Source organism: Colossoma macropomum, unplaced genomic scaffold, assembly GCF_904425465.1.
Source record: "Colossoma macropomum unplaced genomic scaffold, Colossoma_macropomum, whole genome shotgun sequence".
NCBI classification, from domain to species: domain Eukaryota; kingdom Metazoa; phylum Chordata; class Actinopteri; order Characiformes; family Serrasalmidae; genus Colossoma; species Colossoma macropomum.
The window spans coordinates 451,490-471,936 of record NW_023494785.1 but is presented as its reverse complement, the minus strand read 5'-3'; the positions used below and the strand labels follow the sequence as shown (position 1 = coordinate 471,936).

Sequence of the window (20,447 nt, the reverse complement as noted above, 5' to 3'; positions counted from 1 at the left end):
TTTGTGGTAAAATGACAGACAATAAACTACAAACACAAACTTTACTAAACTGCACTTTTTAATTACTATATTTAACAAAGATGAAGCCACAACGCAGCCGCTTATCCCTGTTTTTGCTTGCATGTCAAGCTGCAGTGTTACGGGCCGTCACACAAAAACATGCACATGATTAAAAGAAAATGAGAATGAATTGCTAATCATGAGAACAAATTAAGAAATCATGGCCACAAACACGAAATTTTCACCCCTGGCCCCTCTGGGGATCTGTACAAAATGCAGTTTTTCAAAAAATGAAAAAATAAAAAAGTGAAAAAAAGCTCCAAGTGTATCTGGTAATAAGTCCACAAACATTAACAACATTACAGTAGAGGCCTTTATTGAATTTTAATTAAGGTCCAGTTTGAGAAAATTTCCTCAAGCGAAGGTCCGGAACATCATAATGTCTAACTTGCAGTATGACTCAGTGCCATATACTGTTTACTGAAGTAGCCTAGTAGGTATATCAACATCTTATACAGTCAACAACTGAATATCAAATCAAATAAAGCACAATTCAGTCATATTTCAACAACATTTATTGTCCGTTTTCTCTTTTTAGATCACGCCCTGTGACATAACCTCCCTCTGACTCACTCGAGTGTCAGAGCTCATCGTAATGCATAGATCTGATTGGCTGAGTAGCGTCACGTGTGATATTTATAATGTATGCAATTGGTCTGTGAGTCTCCTGGGTCGCTAAAGCTACCATAAAGGTTAGAAAAGTTACGCTGATTAAAATAGAACCACCCTGCCTAAATTAAATAATTCTCCATAATTTATCAGTTACAGGTCCATATAGCGTCTGGGTCTGGAGTCAGACTACGGTCCGCCTATTAGTGACCTCTGAACTAGAGGCTCAACTTTCAAGTCCTAATTTAAGGATTTCAACTTAAAACATGAGCTCAAAATGCTCAAAACATGGACCAGCATTCATACTTGAATGTCTTTAACTTTTATAAAAAGTAAAAACTTTTACACAGGCCACATTTTATGTTTATTTTTTCAATATGTTAAATTAATTAAACAGTAATTGTACATTAAAGTCGGATGGTCTCTGTAGAAGATGTGCTTTTCACTTAAAAATGTAATTTGACTTTTATCTTTTTATTTTTTTTAGCATACGATTGGTCCAAAGAGATCACTAGATATTATCTGAGTTATTGTCACCAAATGAACAACATAAAATCTGCTGTGAAGTTTTTTTATATGTATGACTTTTGGTTACGTCTTTTAGTTCAATGTCAAATACATCGGAGTGAAGGTTAAGAGAACCATAACTAAAATAAAAACAGTGTTATCACTTCCTGCTTTGGTCCGGATGAAAGGAACTGAAATACAAATGTAAATGCACCATTAAAGAGAAACAGAAAAGACAAATGAGAAAGAACGAGAGAGAGAGAGAGAGAGGGAGAGAGGACTCTGCAGTATCTCTCACATAAACGTAATAATAAACTCTACACAGACACTATTCTATCTCACGTACATGTACTGAGGAGTCTTCACCAACCCAGAGCCCAGCACAGAGCGGCTCAGTGAATTTAGTGTTGAATGTGTATAAGTGGGTCAGGGTCTGTGTGTCGGGTGAGACGCTGTAGAAGGACAGAGCGCCAGCCAGCCAGTCCACATACACCCCTATTATAGGGGAACTGGAGGGAGGGTCAGGTATGACAGTCCTCGTATTATTGTGACAGACAGAGTAACTGTTATTATAACAGTTCAGACTCCAGGATGTGTCATTATTTCCAAACAGACAGTCACAGTCTCCTTTCCTTTGGATCCCTCTGTACAACACTGATATAAAAGCCCTCTTTCCCGTCCACTCAGCCTCCCAGTAACACCGTCCAGTCAGACTCTCTCTACACAGAACCTGTGGATGGTGTTCAAATCGTTCTGGATGGTCTGGATACGGCTGCTCCTCTCCAACGTTCTCCACCTTTCTGTTCCCCTCAGACACAGAGAGGCCTCTGTGTGCTGTGTTTGGGTCCAGAGTGAGAACACAGGCATCTGTACACACACACAGATTAGAGGAGACAAAATGAAGAGCAGGAAGAGAAAACTGTTCCCTCTAAGACCCCCAATAACAACTAATATGTGCATTGCAGTAGATTAGTTAGTGGCCATTTTGCAGATGATTTATAAAGGCATGTGTACAAAGTTGTAGAAAACAATTTGTAAATAAGGCCTTGGCACAGGGATGTTCAGTGGGCATGTAAATATCTAGAGTTCAGCTCAGTTCATCGCAGGATTTTTTTGGGGTACCCTCCCCTAACCTGTTTAATTTTTACTTTATTTAATATGAAGATCTGTGCCTCAACAAAACGTACAGGAATTCAGCATTGCTGGTTGTCATGCCTTGTAAAAACAATCACAAATAAACAAGAGAAGAGTGAAAATGCTGCTCGTAAAAAAAGGAACCAAAGACGTGTTTCCCTAATAATGCCATTCTTCAAGTCTCTACACTTTTCCTCTCTCTCCACATCAGCTATCTCTTCCACCCATCTCCTCTCGAATGTCCTGCTTACAGACAATAAATTTCTCTCTCTACAAAGGACACACTTGCCATTTTTCATGTTCATTTATTTGCTTAGGTTTACATATTGGGAACAAATTATAATATAAAATGTGCCTGTTGTACAGGCCATATTTTATGTTTTTTATCAATATTTTAAATTGAGTAAATAAACAGTAGTTGTACAAATTAATTGTACAGTAAAATGTGGACGTTCTCTGTAGAGCATGTGTTAACTCATTTTCACTTAGAAAATCAGCAAAACGTGATTTAATCAGTTAATTTGTCAATCAGTTTGTGGTAAAACTAAAAATGAGGGAGTTAAGAGAGATATGGTAGGACATAAGAAGAAAACTTTGGTAAATAAAGGCAGGTTCAGTTGACAACAGGACAGTTCAGTTTATTTTATTACCTTGATCTCATGACATGAATGAAACGTAACTACAGTAGAGCTGTAGCAACTCATAATACATCTTCTGTAGGAAAGGTACTTGTAAACTTGTAAACATACTTGTAAACACATACTCAATAGGACGAGTTGGTCATGAGGGAGCTGAATCAGTGCATACGTTTTTTTTTGTTGTTTGTTTCTCCACGAGAGCAGAGATAAACAAAGGGCATTTCAGAGCCGAAAAGGGATCCCTGCAACTGTTTATTCACAGTAACACACCAGTGATTGTTATGCCGAACATAACAATGATCAGAGTACAGCTCTAACTGACTTGTGTGTTCATTATTCTGTTCCAATAGTGTTGAAAGAACCTTACATTGAGAAAAAGCTGGCTGAAAGCTCAGTTACTTTTTTGACCAGATTATGTAGTTTTACTTGATAAAATATTGGGTAGGTCCTCAGACAAGCCCTAATACCTGCCATGAAAAAGGCCTGGTCCAGGTATTTTTTTTCCATTTTTTTTACCTTTAGGCTAGTTTTTAAAAGCTTATAATGATTATAATTGCTTAATGGTGTCTTCAGTTTCTCTCCATTTGCATTCTCATTGCCCTATATTTTGGAATACTATGAACAACATAATGCATCTGTCTGTAATTAGATTAGCTTGCACTTCTCTTGCAGGTGTTGTCAAGTTTGCATGTTTTTACACATGCAAACCCTTAGTAAACCAGGGTATCAGTGTTACAGTTTTAACCTGTAATGAATGTATAAATGTGTGTGTGTGTGTGTGTGTGTGTGTGTGTGTGTGTGTGTGTGTCAACATTACTCTGAAAACAGTGAACTTACATTTCTTCAGTCCTGGTTTCATCCTGATTTCCCCTCCATATTCCATCCTAAAGAAGAAAAGAACACAAAAAAATACTCAGAGAGAAGAGTTTTCTCTTCCTATAACCATTTCCACCCTCCCTCTATTTCTCACTCTCTTCTCTTCATATTCTCTCTCTCTCTCTCTCTCTCTCTCTCTCTCTCTCTCTCTATAACCAGTCAGTAATATCCAGCACGAATACACAAACCAGGCAGTTACTTTCAATTGTATGTGTAATTAATCTACCAATTATCTTGACAATTCATTAAGTAATCATAATGCTTTCTAAAAGGGTTAAATGATAAAAAATGAACTTTACTGAACAATAACAAACAATAAATAGCCTTTCAATGACTGTAAGGTCACTTACAAGAGAAAGATAAATGAAACGAAAATCAACGAGTTATTGTCTGAAAATTTTTGAATTAGGCCATTATTTTTCCATCTCCATAGATCCACAACAAACGTATGAAGTGTTCTATTCTAAATATAAGCAATTTTCACTCCTGGACAGTAAATGAACATATCAGAATACAAAAACATTCCTCATACCTTTATCCTAATAGATACCAAGTCATATGCAAAACCCTGGTTTCAAAACTTGGAATCAAATTAAAGCAATCCATTTATATTTCTCATATGGTTTAAATGATTATGTTAAAGCATCTCTGGCTCTCTTTGTACAGGCCACATGTTTTAACTTGTTTTTTCAGCCTTTCATCCTCAGGTGGACAATAACAGAATAATTTTCAGGATATGCACAGTTTTGTTAAGTTTTATACAATGTTCAGGCTGTGTTGTGTAGGCAACTAGTGACCATGGGAGACACTGCAAAAACAGTGTCAAATAACACCAGGCAAGAGAGAGACTACACTTCTATTTTGAAGCAAAAAGAGGTAACTGATGACAAAACAGAAGGCAATCTTGTTATCAGCTCTTCAACAGTGTATCAGTAAAAATCATCTCAGTAAAATTGTAGAGTCCTGTAGTAGAGGAGCAGGTGAATCTGTATCATCGTATGTTGCTATGCTGAAACACCAAGCATCACAATGTGGTTCTGGCACTGTACTGGAAGAGCGTCTTGAGTCCACATCTGCATTGTCATGACAAACCAGCATCTCAAGTTCTCCTCTCAAAAGAGGAACAGGGTCACCTGTTGTTTTGGAGAAGTGTACTAGCTTACAAGCTCCAAGAGCACACTCACTTCCCCAGAGGTGGAAAAGGAATCAGTACAAAATTGAGTCATGATGTTCATATGAGGCTCTCTTTCTTATAATTCATAGTGTGTTTCAACTATACTCAGTTTATAGTTTTGTAGTTTGAGATGAATTAGTTGGTTACATTAAATATTTGCATATTATTTATTATAGTTAGTGTCACAGGACATGCCAAGCGCAGAGCTTTTGGGCATTTAGTCACTAGTTTATTTATTACTGTCTTTGTAGTGTGTGAAAGTCTTACTGGAATGAGGTGTTGAAGTGAAGTAAACGTGCTTTGGTGTAACTGTGTGGCTAGAGCGCACGCCGGGTCTCAAAGGCAGACAAAGGAGACGCTAAACACTGACATGCTCAAACAAAGGAACCTCTTCAAAGGAAATACTGAAGAAACACAAAACCACCCTCAAGCTTGAGGGGAAAAACGAACACAGAATGTGAATAAAACTCTGATACTATTAAGGGTGAGAGCTGAGCTGGACCCCAGTCCAGCTCACTAACCTCCCTTGATGTTATCTTTTCTTTTGGATCTCTGTTCAAACTATTCCTCTTTAGATTCTCATTTTTTTCTATTTTTTTATTTTCTTTTATGTTGCTAGCTTTAGTGCTTTTTTCTTTTCTGCTTCTTTCTTTCTTTTTTTCTACCCACCTGGGCTAAAGTATCATACTGGTAACCCATCTATAAAGGTGAAACACTGAGCTGCAGTTTGCACAAGCTTTTTTGCAGCATTCCCTAGGTGCAACCAGTCAGCACTGATTAGAACTAGGGCTTCTGGGAGTTGAAGTTTTTGGAGTCGCATCTAGCAGCTCTCCTGGCACAATGCCCAGGCCCCCTGCTGCTGTCTGTATCTGTAATTCACTAACCCTCTAGACCCCACGGCGGCCTCTGCTGACCTCTCTGCATTTCACTACGGGTGGCCATGATTTGATGAGGTGAATTTTGACAGAAAACACAATTAGAGCCTTGTTCGACATGGACTACATTCTGTTATAAAACTTTATATGCATTTGTACAAATCTTTTTACAAAGAATCCCCCAGTGAGGGCTTGCAGCTCTGGCAACTGACATGGTGGCTGCTTGACGGTGAAGCAGCAACCAATCCAAACCCCATTCCACTATCATTCTTAAAATTATCTGTTCAAGAGTAGATTGACTTTTAATGCCAGAATAAGTCACCAAAACAGAAACCTGAAGAAAAAATGTATTCTGCCGACGGGAAAAACAAAAACACTGAGTCAACCTTCTTCCAACAATGTAAGCTCGCAGAGGCTAATGCTAAAACTAGCCCTGAGCCCAGATTGGAGGACAAGGATAGAGCAAGTGCAGTAATACTAACCAAGCTTAAAATGTACCCAACAGAACAACAGAAAGCTGACAACAATGACATCAGCTATGACCTCTCTGGAACAATCCATCAAGAAAATGGGGGAGCGTCTGATTAACCAGGTAGAGGAATAATCTGCCCATATACTTGCCTGCTAGGCTACCTGCTGCAGCATGAGAGACAACTTGAGTTTAGATGTGAAAAGTTAGTAAGTTATACAAGGAGGACCAATTTGTAGATTTATCGTGTTATTGAAGGCTCAGAGCTGGGGAGACATGGTGCATGGTGAGCTATTGGATATACCGTTGGACTAACAGGTCTCTCTGCTTAGTCCGGCTCATGAGACCTCAAGGTTGCTTGTTGTTAGGTTTGTCAACCACCAATATAAGCAACAGGTGTTGGCTAAAGCTTGGAGCTAAACCTAGATCAGTCGTTACACTAGCATCTGTATTCCACATTTTGTTGATACTGCTCACTTCCCATAAAACATTTCCAAGTTTCAGTTAACTACAGTATGTCCTTCTGGTGAATGTCATGACTCTAGTTCTTCTATGCATACCTGTTAATGTAATCTCTCATCTAATGCCTTATTTACCTTGTTATTAATATCCAGTCAATAAATTACCCTTTACTAAAGTTATCCTTTATTTGGCTGTACTAAATTATCACATCTGGTTAACCTGTCCCAACATGAGTTATGGTATAAGTGTGAAATAAGTGAATTAAGTGGCATTATGTTATGAAAGCAAGGAGGCTTGAATAATGCCTGCCAAACCTTGACCAAACTGGTTTTATTAAGCAGAGACAAACACAGGATAACATTAGAAGATCATTAAATATAGTATGACATCACAGAGAATAAGATCGATGCCCAAAAGGCATTTGATGTAGTTAACTGGAAATTTCTATATAATGTTTTATACAAAGTTAGATTTTAAGAGGACTTTGTAAAAATGATTCAAACATTATATGACAAAATTAATTAGCCAATTAATTAACCAAAATTAAAGTCAATGGAGACCTTAATGCAGGTGGGGTGGATATGCCATCTCTCCTCTTCTGTTCACTATATTTATCATGTTATTGAAAAATATCAGCTAAAATGGGATGCTGATTCAATAAAATCTTTGAAGGTATATTTATCAAAATGTCTGGCAAGATTTTCCAACATAAATTTTGGACCTCTGAACTGTAAACCAAAGGCAGATATAAGAAGGTAGCATTTTATTCCATCCCTAAATTTAAATTCAAGAACTGACTCAGTCAAAATGATTCATTTGCCATGACTCTTTTTCAACTGGGTGTCGTAGCAGGGTGAAGGTTACCCTCCCAAAACCCCAATGACTCACAACATATAGCCAGAACAACAAAAAAATGGTTTTAGCACAGGTCTGTGAATGCCTTTGAGGGGCTCAGCCAGAGCCTGGATTTTAACTTGACTGAACACTTCAGCAGATACCTGAAAACAGCAGTACATCAATGCTTCCCAGACAAATGGGAGAATGCTCATTGTTTTGAGTGCATGTGGTAGCAAGAAATACTTGTCATTTGTTGTGAGGCTTTTCTTTTTGTTATATATTTGTCTTTTCTTTTTTTTTAACGTTTGACTTTTCTTTTCAGATTAGAATCATTAGAAGCAAACTGACAAATTTATTCACTGATTATTAACATAACTACCATGTGGTATACACATACTTGCTTCCTACGGCAGTGTTACAGTAGTCTCTAGCTGCATATTTTTTGGTTTAAAGAGTAGGATACTGTATTTCCCTTTCTGATGTATCTTTAAGATGGAAGGGAAAAGAAGCAGTTAATATTGTACATGTTAGAGCAGTCTGAAACACACTGTACAATGTTTATAAATAAATAGCCAAAAAAACCCAAAATATATTAGCTTAGAATGTATACCGCTAAGCATATATCAAAATCAAAGTGATTTTAGTACTGTATTTTAAAGTAACTGATATTCAAAATCATCATTCTGGCCAATCCAAATTGATGATAAGTCGATTTTAAACAGTATAACACTATATAATTGAATGGGGTAAAAAAGAATGTTTTGAGACATAGACAGTAAACAACAAGCACATTACCAACATATTACATCACAATAGACAGTCAGTTACACAGATACAGTTGGAGCAGGTGATGCTACTTGTGACATTATGACAATGACACATACACACATACAGCTGTACATACCTAAGTGTATCTAGTGTGCAGTGTGGATCCTCTAGTAGATCAGAGAGCAGCTTCACTCCAGACTCTCCTGGGTGATTATAGGTCAGATCCAGCTCTCTCAGGTGGGAGGGGTTTGACTTCAGAGCTAAAGAAAAACAGAAATTCTCTCAGAGACTTGTGTAATCCTGTTCAGATCATGCATTCAACATATGGTATACTATCCTATGAGAAGAGACTCAATAATTGTAGGGCAGTGTTCATGGGGTAGGAGGTATGAGAAAGAAGGGGTGACAAGGCACTGAACAAGCCGGGTGAGAATGCAGATTTTAACAGCAGGGGCTACATGACTCCAAGGAAAATAATGACTTGTCTCCAGATACAGGCAATCCCAGTGGGAGATGGAAGCATCCTGTTGAAGAAAGTGAGCCTTCAAGAGTTTAGAACTGCTTGTGACGGGTGTCATATGGCAGGGAAGGCAGGTTAAACAATGTGCCAGTAACTAATACAAAACAAAAACAAAACAAGAAGTTGGAAGAATCAGGTGAGCTGAGCAGGTCTGGTATTACACTATAATAACTTCAGTTATTCCATAACACCACAGTAGTTTCTACTGTTGAAAGAAACTAGATTAGGAGGTGTTTATGACCTAATTAATAACCATTAATAAAAAAAATTGAAACCATTCATAAACCCCTTATAATGGTAGTCTTATTGTAAAGTGGCCATGTAGAAGAATTTCCATGGTTTTCTTTTAGAAAATACCTATACATCTTAATTTATGATCAATGCTGTCCTTAGTCAAAGTTTCTGCTCTCCATATAAACAGTCCTCTCAAAATAAGAAAAATAAAATAGATTTAAAGGCAAAGGTGCAATTAAACTGGGTTGTATGGGTGAATTTATGATCAAAGAAATCACAGAACTGTATCTGAGTTCAAAATATGAACTCTTCAGTTCAGCAGAGAGAAGTGCAACTCCTGAATTCTGCAGGCCATTGTTACTGAAATCTAATTCTTTCTGGGAGCAGCTTGCTAGCTGTAAAACTTGTAAAGATTTTTGCCAGCTTTTTCCCCAAGACTACACACAGCTAGTCTACAAAGGGAAAGAAGCTGCAACAGATCTTACAATACACTCAAAAGAATTTCTGAATACAATAAAGTGTTATGTAGTTTTTAGATTTTTAGGATGGCTAAAGTAAGTGACTAAGTTTTATTTTTTTTCATGCAGGAATGTGTTAACAAAAGCTTACCTGAGTATCTCCAGTTTACAGTGTGAACTATTCAGTGCAGCAGAGAGCAGCTCTGCTCCTGAATCCAAGTCATTGTTACTGAGATCCAGATTTCTCAGGGGGGAGTGTACTGATTGCAAAGCAGAGCATAGAGTTTCACAGGAGCTCTTGGTGAGATAACATCCAGCTAGTCTGCATCAATGCAGTACATGGAACAGTTAAAACGGGGCAGTCACAGTTAAGTGTGACAAGAAAGACATTTTTAATTCATTAAATTCATGTTATGTGTAGGTATTCCATGAAAACCAGGTTCAGAACCACTGGCTTACAAACTGTGTATGACAACAGATGGGCTACAGTCTCTAGTTGAACACCAGAAAGCTACAAGGTTAGGGTCTCTAATAAAATAGACAGAGGTGCTGCTGCTTTTACTGTTCTTACCAGTGAGATACTCCATAGTTTAACACATAACAGCAGCACATTACACAGGACTACACAGAGTGCAGATACACAACAGAGTAAAATGAGTGTAGAATACACAATAAATACATCAGACAAAATATATACAGAACTTATTGCTGATGGTACATGAATAAAACCACAAGAGAAGGAAATGCTTTGCAACAAGCAACTTTAAAAGCCAAATTCCAAAGGCCACAGAAGAGAATAATATGCCCTTTCCAATGAGCCCTGGATCACACAGCTAGCCAATAGGAAACTGAAAGTATCAATGCCGGAATCTCATAAATTTGTTTCTGGCTCAGGCACACTCTAGGTGGCCTTGCGGAAACAACTGCCCACAGTGGAGGTCTGCAGGCAAAAAAGTTGACAACACCGTAACCCAGCAAAAATAAGAGTAACCGACTTCACCCTTTCCCACAACACATGACGTTTTACTGTAATCTTTGAGAAACCAGAGATAACAACATTTAGTATTTGATCTCTGAAGCACTGTGAATTGGCAGAGAAATGTCAGAATGAAGCCAAATCCCACAGGTCAGTAGAGCACTATGTGCTCTTTCCAACACGGTTATATGCAGCGCAACTCCTGAATCCTGCAGTCCCAGATTTTTACCAGCTTTTTCTCCAAGACTACAGATAGCTTGTCTACAAAGGAACAGAAACTGCAATGATACAATAATACAATACACTCAAAAAAGAATTTCTGAATGGAATATAAGAAAAACGCGTCATGTAGTTTACATAACAAACAACTCATTCATTTGTACATTTTTAGATTTTTGAGATGGCTGAAGTAAGAGACTAGGTTTTTCATTCTTTTCATTCAGGAATGTGTTAACAAAAAGCTTACCTGAGTACCTCCAGTTTACAGTGTGAACTCTTCAGTGCAGCAGAGAGCAGCTCTGCTCCTGAATCCTGCAGGTAATTGTTACTGAGATCCAGATCTCTCAGGGCAGAGTTTACTGATTGTAAAGCAGAACAGAGAGTTTCACAGGAGTTCTTGGTGAGACAACATCCAGCTAGTCTGCAAAAATTAAAAAAAAATCAATGCAGTACATGGAGCAGTTGAAACAGAGGCGGTCACAGTTACGTTTCACAGGAATTAAATTTTTAATTCACTAGCTTATGTACATTTTATGTGAACGATGTGCTGAATGATATATACATGTTTTTGAAACATATGCTGCCATCCAAGACTAAGACTACACACAGCTAGTCTACAAAGGGAAAGAAGCCGCAACAGATCTTACAATACACTTTAAAAAAGAATTTCTGAATGGAATACAAAAAAAGTGTTATGTAGTTTTTAGATTTTTGTGATGGCTAAAGTGACTAAATTTTTCATTTTTTTTCATTCAGGAATGTGTTAACAAAAAGCTTACCTGAGTATCTCCAGTTTACAGTGTGAACTTTTCAGTGCAGCAGAGAGCAGCTCTGCTCCTGAATCCTGCACGTCATTGTTACTGAGATCCAGATCTCTCAGGGCAGAGTTTACTGATTGTAAAGCAGAGCAGAGAGTTTCACAGGAGTTCTTGGTGAGACAATATCCAGCTAGTCTGCAAACATTAAAAAAAAAAATCAATGCAGTACATGGAACAGTTGAAACAGAGGCGGTCACAGTTACGTTTCACAGGAATTACATTTTTAATTCACTAGCTTATGTACATTTTTATGTGAATGATGTGCTGAATGATATATACATGTTTTGGAAACATATGCTGCCATCCAGATGATGAGAAGGCCTTGATTATTTCAGAAAGAGAATACAATACAAGACTACATTTATACACACACACACACATATATATATATATATGTATATACATATATATATATATGTGTGTGTGTGTGTGTTTCTGTGTGTGTGTGTGTGTGAGTGAATGGTGAAGGTGGGTGGAGGAACTAGTGAAAATTAAATGTAAATGGTAATGTAAATCTTTATAGTAACTTAATAACTACTCATAATCTATTAAATAGTATATGGTTTATGGTCATAGTCAGCAATTAACATAATTGTTTAATATTATTTTTATATTAAAGTAAATATAACACTCACATAGCCTTTTTGTAGACATTCACAGCTGGGAATATCCTCTTATAACCCTCCTCTGATGTGCTGTATTTCTTCAGGTCCAACTCCTCCATCACCTCTTCTGATGTCAGAAGCATACAGGCTAGTGCTGAACACTGTGCAGGTGTGAGCTTCTTTTCTGAGTATTTCTCTGAATTAAGATGCTTCTTAATCTCTCTGCAGAGGGACTTGTCATTCATTTCAGACAGACAGAGAAACAGATTGATGGATCTGTTAATAGGGAGATGCCCTCTTTGTATTTGTTGTTTGATGTACTGCGCTGTCTTACTAAAGTTTTCTGAGCTACTCTGTGTGTGTCTCAGTAGGCCTTGTAAAAGTCTCTGATTGGACTCCACTGAGATGCCCAGCAGAAAACGGAGAAATAGATCCAAGTGTCCATTCTCACTGTCTAACGTTCTATTCACTGCTCCCTCCAGCAAATCATCCAGTAAAACATTCTGAGACCATTCTCTGTGTTGTGGTCTAAAACACTGCAGTATCTCCATGTTGTTGCTCTCATAGCAGTGAAACACATAAACAGCAGCCAGGAACTCCTGAAAGCTCAGATGAACAAAGCAGTAGACCTTCCTCTGGTAAAGCACACATTCCTCCTTAAAGATCTCAGTGAAAATCCCAGAATACACTGAGGCCTCAGTGACATCAATGCTGCTCTCTCTCAGGTCCTCTTCATAGAACATTACATTGCCCTTCATCAGCTGTTTGAAAGCCAGTTCAGCCAGTTTCAGAAGAATGGTTCTGTTGGACTCCAGCAGGTTCTTTGGGTCTCTCTCAGCTTTCTCTTCATACTTCTCATTCTTCATGTTTGTCTGAGTGAGCAGGAAGTGTGAGTACATTTCAGTCAGAGTTTTAGGGATTTTAGTATTATGTTGTTTGATGATTTGCTGAAGAACAGTGGCTGAGATCCAGCAGAAGACTGGAATGTGGCACATGATGTGGAGGCTCCTCGCTGTCTTAATGTGGGAGATGATTCTCTTGGCTTGGTCTTCATCACTGATCCTCTTCCTAAAGTACTCCTCCTTCTGTGGGTCACTGAATCCCTGAATTTCTGTCATACGGTTGATGTGTTCAGGAGGTATCTGATTGGCTGCTGCTGGTCGGGAAGTTATCCAGATTAGAGCAGAGGGAAGCAGCTCTCCTTCGATGAGGTTTGTCATCAACACACCCACTGATGATGTCATGGTGATTTCAGATACTTGCTCACACTCTTCAAAGTCCAGCGGAATTCTGCTTTCATCCAGACCATCAAATATACACACAGCTTTGAGCTGATCATAAATCTTTGGGTCCAGATCTTTGAGCTCAGGATGGAAGGCACACAGAAGTCCATGAAGACTGTATTGATCATCTTTAATCAAGTTCAGCTCCCGGAATGGAAGCACAAACATGAAATCTACATCCTGATTGGCTTTTCCTTCAGCCCAGTCCAGAATGAACTTCTGCACAGAGACAGTTTTTCCAATTCCAGCGATGCCTTTAGTCAGCACAGCTCTGGGCTTTTGAACTTTTGTTCTTCTCTCTTTGTTTCTTTCTTTCTGTTTTTCTTTGTGTTTGACAACTTTAGCCATCATAGTTCTAATATCTTTTTCTTCAGTTTTTTCATTAGGGCCTTGTAGAGGTTTAAAGATATCTGAGCAGTTGATTGGAGTGTCTTGTAAGTATTTCCTGGATATTTTCACCATCTGTAAAACCTCATGTTCTTCATTCACTCCTTCACTCTCTCCCTCTATGATGTAGAGCTGTGTGTAAATCCTGTTCAGGAGAGTTTTATTTTCTTGTGTTTTGATCCCCTCACATAAGTTCTCATACTTGCTCTTCAGGCTTGTTTTGTGTCTCTCTAAGACTCTCTGCAGAACATCACCCACTGGTTGGTAAGAATCGTGCTGCAGGTCTCCAGTTCCTGTAGTCAGTGTATGTGTAAGTGTCTGCAGTGCAGCTTCTGTGGAGCGCTTGCTGGAGTAAACATAGTAAAAACAAACATGAACATAAGAGACCATAATAAAAGGCCCAATATGCCACTGACTGAAGAAACTGCTCATGTATATTGTTTTCTCAAACAATTTTTATTACTGAACTTCTATAGGTTTGTCTCAGACTTTCTCAGACTTGCATCATGTAAAAATGAATCTAGTCATGTACCTGTATATATTCATGTACTTTCAATTGCCTGGATTGCTTACTCACAGTCAGTAATTAATTTAATTAAGTGATTTTTCTTATTTTCCTGTGAGATGTTTACAACAATGAAAATTCCTAGACTATAATAATATTTTATAGAAATGTAGAAATGAGTGGTAAATGCATGATTAGCAAAGGCTAACTAACATACATTGGTCCAGTTTCCTGTACAGGTATTAAGCTTAGTTCTGGACTACGCAGGATTTTGAATAGAGACTTTCCATTAAAAGAAAAATACAGTCCTTGATTAGGCTTAATCCCTGTTCAGGAAACAATCCCATTATATTTTAGGCTGTATAAATGTTTTTTTCTTAGCCATGTCTGAAAATTTATATAGATCACTGATAAAGATGAACATATCATACTGTCAGTGACTTGACATGCTGGACTTTTTCCACTGCTGAGGTTTAAGGTTAGAGTCATGAAACATGAAGATTTATGGAAAGTTCTTCCAACTATTCACTACTCATCAGACTCTTTTAACCTAGGACCACTTTGTGACTGGCTATCAACATCCTAGCACGTTCTTTAAAAACTGATATATAATAACAACCTTTTCTTCCTCCTCATCTTCTTACTGTTATTATGCAAATTTATGTTTTTTGTAGGCTAAAATCAGCATTATTCTCTGTGGATTTTGAATGCATTTCAGTTTATTTCAGTGGCAAGCAGTGAGTCTCAGTGTTGTCTTTATGAGAAATCATGAATATTTCCTAGTTTCATTCTGCTACTGACTCTGAGGTCATTCTAAATCTTACTACAATTACACAGACATGACTGGTATGACATTATGCCCAAAATGATCAAGGATTGCAAGATATGATGGTCCTAGTGGGTTATGACTGTCCTAAGTGTTCTAAGACTCTGGCCCCAGTATTAACTGAAGAATAATAACTTACTCTGGTGAACTGCTGAACTTAAACGGGACCCCCATGGACTGATCACTCTTCATAGACACACAGCTTGGCTCTTCTCCCCCACTGCTGAACTTAAATGGGATCCCCATGGACTGGTCACTCTTCATAGACACAGAGCTGGGCTCTTCTCCCCCACTGCTGAACTTAAACGGGATCCCCATGGACTGGTCACTCTTCATAGACACAGAGCTGGGCTCTGCTCCCCCACTGCTGAACTTAAACGGGACCCCCATGGACTGGTCACTTTTCACAGACACAGAGCTGGACATTGGAGAACCTGCTCTCTTAGTCTGCAATCTGGAAACATCAGATACAAATACAAATCAACACCTTTCTTACTCAAACTTTCTTTTTTTGTTAAAGCTCTAAATGACCTAGCACCTGCTTACATCATAGAGTGTCTGTCTGTTTATGATCTTAGATCTGCAGATTCTGACCTTCTGAACACCTTCTGTAAAACACAGAAAACGTGGAGAGACTCTTTCAGTTATTCTGCTTCTAAACTGTGAAGCTCAGTTCACCTTTTATTAGACAGTCCAGCTCAGAGCTCACTTTTAAGAAGCATCAAAAAACGTAGCTCTTTAACTCAGCATTTAATTAAAACTCTATGTCTCATGGTGTTTATCTTCATATTTGATCTTTTTTATTTTCTTCTTATACTAAATAAATACCAATGATTTCTTGTATAACTATGTTTTATCTCCTGTCTGTCAAGCACTTTGAGCTGCCACCGGCATGAAAAGTGCTATATAAATGAAAATTACTAATGTTATCATTCTTCTTCTTATTATTAATATTATTATCAACGCTTCACATTTTTATTTCTTCAAAGACAATATTCAATGTTCCCATTCTTTTTTTATAATTAAAATTGAATTAAAAAAATAGGTGTAACAGGTAAAACGTCTTTGCTGTTAACATACGTTTGATGATCAGTTCATGTCCAGCTCCATAGAGCAGATAAAAAGAAAGACAATGAGAAAAAGAATTTGGGAGAATGGGTCTGAATCTCTTTGTCTTTTTCTTGAAACCACAGATTACTATTGACGTGTATATGGCAGTGGTTCTCAAACAGGTCCTCAGGCACCCCCAGATATTTATGGTCTATCCCTATGTGTTACATGTTGGGTTGAAGAAAAAATCTGCAATGTCTAGGGGTCCCTGAGGTTTGATAAACAATGTTGTATGCTATGATTTACCCTGAGTCACAGGCTCCTCCTTCACCGCTGAAGCTGATCGGCTCAGATGTAGACCGACGCCTCTTCGCAGGCAAACTGCTGGGTTTTGGAGATCCTGCACGCTTTACCCTGAGAGAAGTTCCTCATGATTAGCACTGATGGTACTAACCCCACACTGATCCTTAGCCTTTAATCATTTAACACTGAGTATCGGCTGATCAGATGTTTGTAATTTTGTAGATAATACAGCCACACAGTTCACGCTTCAAGCACATTACAATTATGTAGCAAGTGGGGATGTGGTTTAGGTGGTTTAGCATGGGACACAAGAGGGAGGAGGGGCTGTGGAAATGGCTTGACAACTGACAGATGTGCTACACCGGGTCTTTGTTTGGTTTTGGTTTATTTGTTCCCCTGTTTTCCCCACAGTAGTAACACGGATTGTGGGAGATGAGTTTGGAAGACACTGAGAAAGGAAATATGCTGTTTTCATTTAGTGTTTGGTTGTTACCATGAATGGGGCACACAGAAATAAAACCTCTTTTCTGCTGCATCTCCCTGGGACTGTTGTGCCAGAAGTTAGTAAAACCAATCCAATTTAGATTAGATATGCTAGGCTGCAAGTTAGTTTGAAATTCTGCAGTAAAATCACTTTATTTTAGTATATGGATGGGACCCTGGACTGTTTTTTAATGACCATTCACAGTATAATTATAATCAAATATGATTGACTGATCTATTGATTTTGGCTATCATTTTCAGTGAAAAAACACTTGTGCATAGCGGTACAGAGTCTGAACTGATATATTGTGTTTTCTGGATTACGTCTGTGAAACAACCATGTTAATGTGTGGTGAAAACGCACATTTTCATGTTCCTCTAACCTGCACACAGTAGTCCGCTTCTTTCTTTTGGTTTTGATTTTGCTGTTACAGCTAACTTTGGTTTTATAGCAGAAGTGATAGTACTAGTAAAAAAGAACATTTCCACACTGACTTTTTTACACCAGTCATGGGAGAATCTTTGTACATCCCTCTAGTGGCATGTGGCTCACATACATGAAGTACATGAAGTTTAAACTGACTTCTTATTCGCCAACTTTTTCATCAAATTTGCGTTCCACCTTAGATTAATACAACTGCACCATTTAAGGTGGAATAGGAAACTTGAATAAAAAGCTAGATAATAAGAAGCCAACTGGGCTTTATTTTTATTTCTTTGTCATATAAAACCAAGATAAAAATATTACCAAAGTAATGTAATCTCTAATTAGCCCAATATTAACCTAATATTGTTGACATTAGTACCTGGATACTGCCTGCCTCTCTCAAAAGCTTCATTCAGGGAGCTCTGCTTCACTCTGGCTCCAGCTGGGGTGTCTTTCTGTGTTACCTCACTCTTCTCTAACTGTCTCAGCTGTATCTTGTCTGCTGTGTGTCTAACGTTCGGGTGTCTAATCAGGTTTGTGGTATTGCCACCATATTTAACTGTCTTTCGACACTCATCACATTTTGCCTCATTGTTGTTTATTGGAGTGAAATAACTCCAAACCGTGTTTCTTTTTTGTCTACCATAGACCGCTGTAATTGTCGTCATTTTGTTGTCGGCTCCATGCTCTCATGCCCATATAAGGAACTCCAGGTCTAAAAAGAATTTCTCTGTGAGAAAAATAAATGGAGTTTTTAAAAAATGCCTCTGTCGCATCCTGTCATAATCGAAATGGTCCAAAGCTGATACTTTTGTCCTGTGAACATTCTTATTCTTCAACTATCACTGGATCCTCTGAATTATGAGATCGTTAAAGAATAGAAATATGAATATTGCTACATGTAAGCTAATGCTACTGTGCACTGAATTGATGTCATTAGACTGGCAGCCTCCTTAAAACTGTGCAAACCAGCACACTTTGCTAGTGTGACAGTGTATTTCTACATACAGACTGAGAGCAGATGAAAAGAAATCAGAACAAATATTGATAAACAAATATAACAAATATTTAAAGATAACAAATACTGATACTCACCGAAACACAATAGATCTTTCCGTTAATAATCTTGACTGGAAAAGCTCTATAAACTTACCTGTGCTCAGGCTAATTCAGTACAGACTCAGTTTAACTGCTGACCCTCTGATAAGCTGATATAAGATATCAAAATATCCTAGTTATTATTTTAATGCTGGTAACTTTTTCTGAGAACATTTTGTCAGTACATTCTCCAGATTCTTTTTTGAACTTTCCCGCTTCACCCTAAATGATGCAGTTAAATTCTGAATGGTAAAATTCGAACAAGCAGCTGGCTTGTTTGACTTCAGCTTCATGGAGAGTTTAAAGGCATGATATGAGCGGGTTGCTCTAGTTCTGTGTGACTGCTGAGTAACAACTTATTCTAATGCCATTTCACAGAACCAACAGATCAGTACTGTTTTGTCCCATTTGCTAATGTTTGTGATGGCTAATCTGCACCATTTAAGGTGAAACCAGACAACTCCAACAAGAAGATGGCGAAAAAGAAGCTAAATTCAGCCTTGTCGTTTTAACACTGGTAGTATTTCAAAATGTCCTACTTAGAGTTTTTTTTTTTACTGGCCTATGCGCTATGGTAAAACATTTAGATAATGTAGCACAACTCATCAGAACAGCGCCACAGTCTGCCTTGCTTTTGTGTAGCTTATGTCAAACTGATGCACAGCAGAATTAACTTGCATGTAGCAATATTACTATTAAGGCTCTTTAACGACCTCATAATTCAGAGGATCCAGTGGTATTCGAGAGAAAAACGTTCATTTTATTTAACATAGGGGGCGACAGAGGCGATTTGTCGAAAATCCCATTCATTCTGGCCATAGAGAAGTGGAGCTCAGACCCAGAGTTCCTAATACGGGCATAACGAGGACTACAGAATGACGCATGACTACAGTGGTCTATTGCAGATTTACTACATGGCACCCTCCGGTGAGTCACGGAGAGATTCTGTGACTGGCTGCCTGCACTACTTATTCAGTGTGCCTGGGTATGTGGGATCAGAGGATAAAGGCGGAAGGAAAAGTAGTGCCTATACCACAGCATTATTTATGTTAGTGCTTTGCTTTTTAATTTTAATTTGAGAGATAGGATACATATCCATCCTACTAAATATATGAACAAATAATATCAACATATTTTTTTCAGCCAGAATCGATTCTTAAAAGTAAGCGCGAGAGCGATCCCACCATCCTTATTCCACACTGCAGACACTTTGCCGTGTCATTTTAGCAACTCTTCAACAGTGCCATATAAAGAGCAGAACTAGATCCGGATTAATGGAGATTAATTGTGATATAAAGTTACTCACTTTGGGTCAGAGGTTCTTCCTCCTCTGCTGGAATTAGGAGGATCCATCATGGAGTTTTAATCTTCATACACACACAGGCAGACTGCTCTCTGTGAACAGTTCATCCAAAAATACATCCATATTACTGCCGTCCTCCTGTTTCCTCGCCTGGACAAACAGCGCTGCTGTCTTTTCCAGTCTGTACTTTTAGATCAAGCACTGTTCACAGTCTCGGCTAAGAAACTCAGCCAACTATTCTACTGATATTGCACGGAAATTATAAGTACAATGATACCTGTTTACAAATGCTTGTCTCGTGGTCCACCGTCGGCCGTCTGGAAGCGACTAGCGGTTTAATCCACCACTGAGTTTAGATAAAAAACAGCTTTGCTGGTGAACACATGCACATGTTCCTGCTTTAATGTCCGTTTTATTATTCCAAAATTATGTTATGATCTTCCCATGTTAAATCCTAAACGCTGGTGTGAGTCGTCATCTCTCCTTCTACAGCTCCGTCTGCATTACTTTCGGTTTTATTTCAGGAAGTACTGCTCTGATCAT

General features: G+C 38.2%; 1 protein-coding gene across 2 annotated transcripts; it reads right to left on the bottom strand.

Annotated features, from left to right (window-relative positions):
- Nucleotides 1-520: 520 nt before the first annotated feature.
- On the bottom strand, nt 521-20,422 carry LOC118814862 (NLR family CARD domain-containing protein 3-like). 2 transcript variants are annotated; one of them, XM_036580715.1, is made up of 11 exons: nt 20,182-20,422; nt 19,908-19,996; nt 16,597-16,704; nt 15,380-15,694; nt 12,270-14,255; nt 11,596-11,769; nt 11,064-11,237; nt 9,883-9,943; nt 8,546-8,661; nt 3,786-3,832; nt 521-2,043 (listed from the first exon to the last, which is right to left on the bottom strand). In XM_036580715.1, exons 2-11 carry the CDS (start codon nt 19,955-19,957, stop codon nt 1,505-1,507), a joined length of 3,570 nt encoding a protein of 1,189 aa, XP_036436608.1. In that variant the 5' UTR covers nt 19,958-19,996; nt 20,182-20,422; the 3' UTR covers nt 521-1,504. The 2 variants fall into 2 exon arrangements, with proteins under 2 accessions (XP_036436608.1, XP_036436599.1); XM_036580706.1 differs by lacking the exons at nt 521-2,043; nt 3,786-3,832; nt 8,546-8,661; nt 16,597-16,704 and having other exon boundaries at nt 8,686-9,943.
- Between the last annotated feature and the right edge of the window lie 25 nt (nt 20,423-20,447).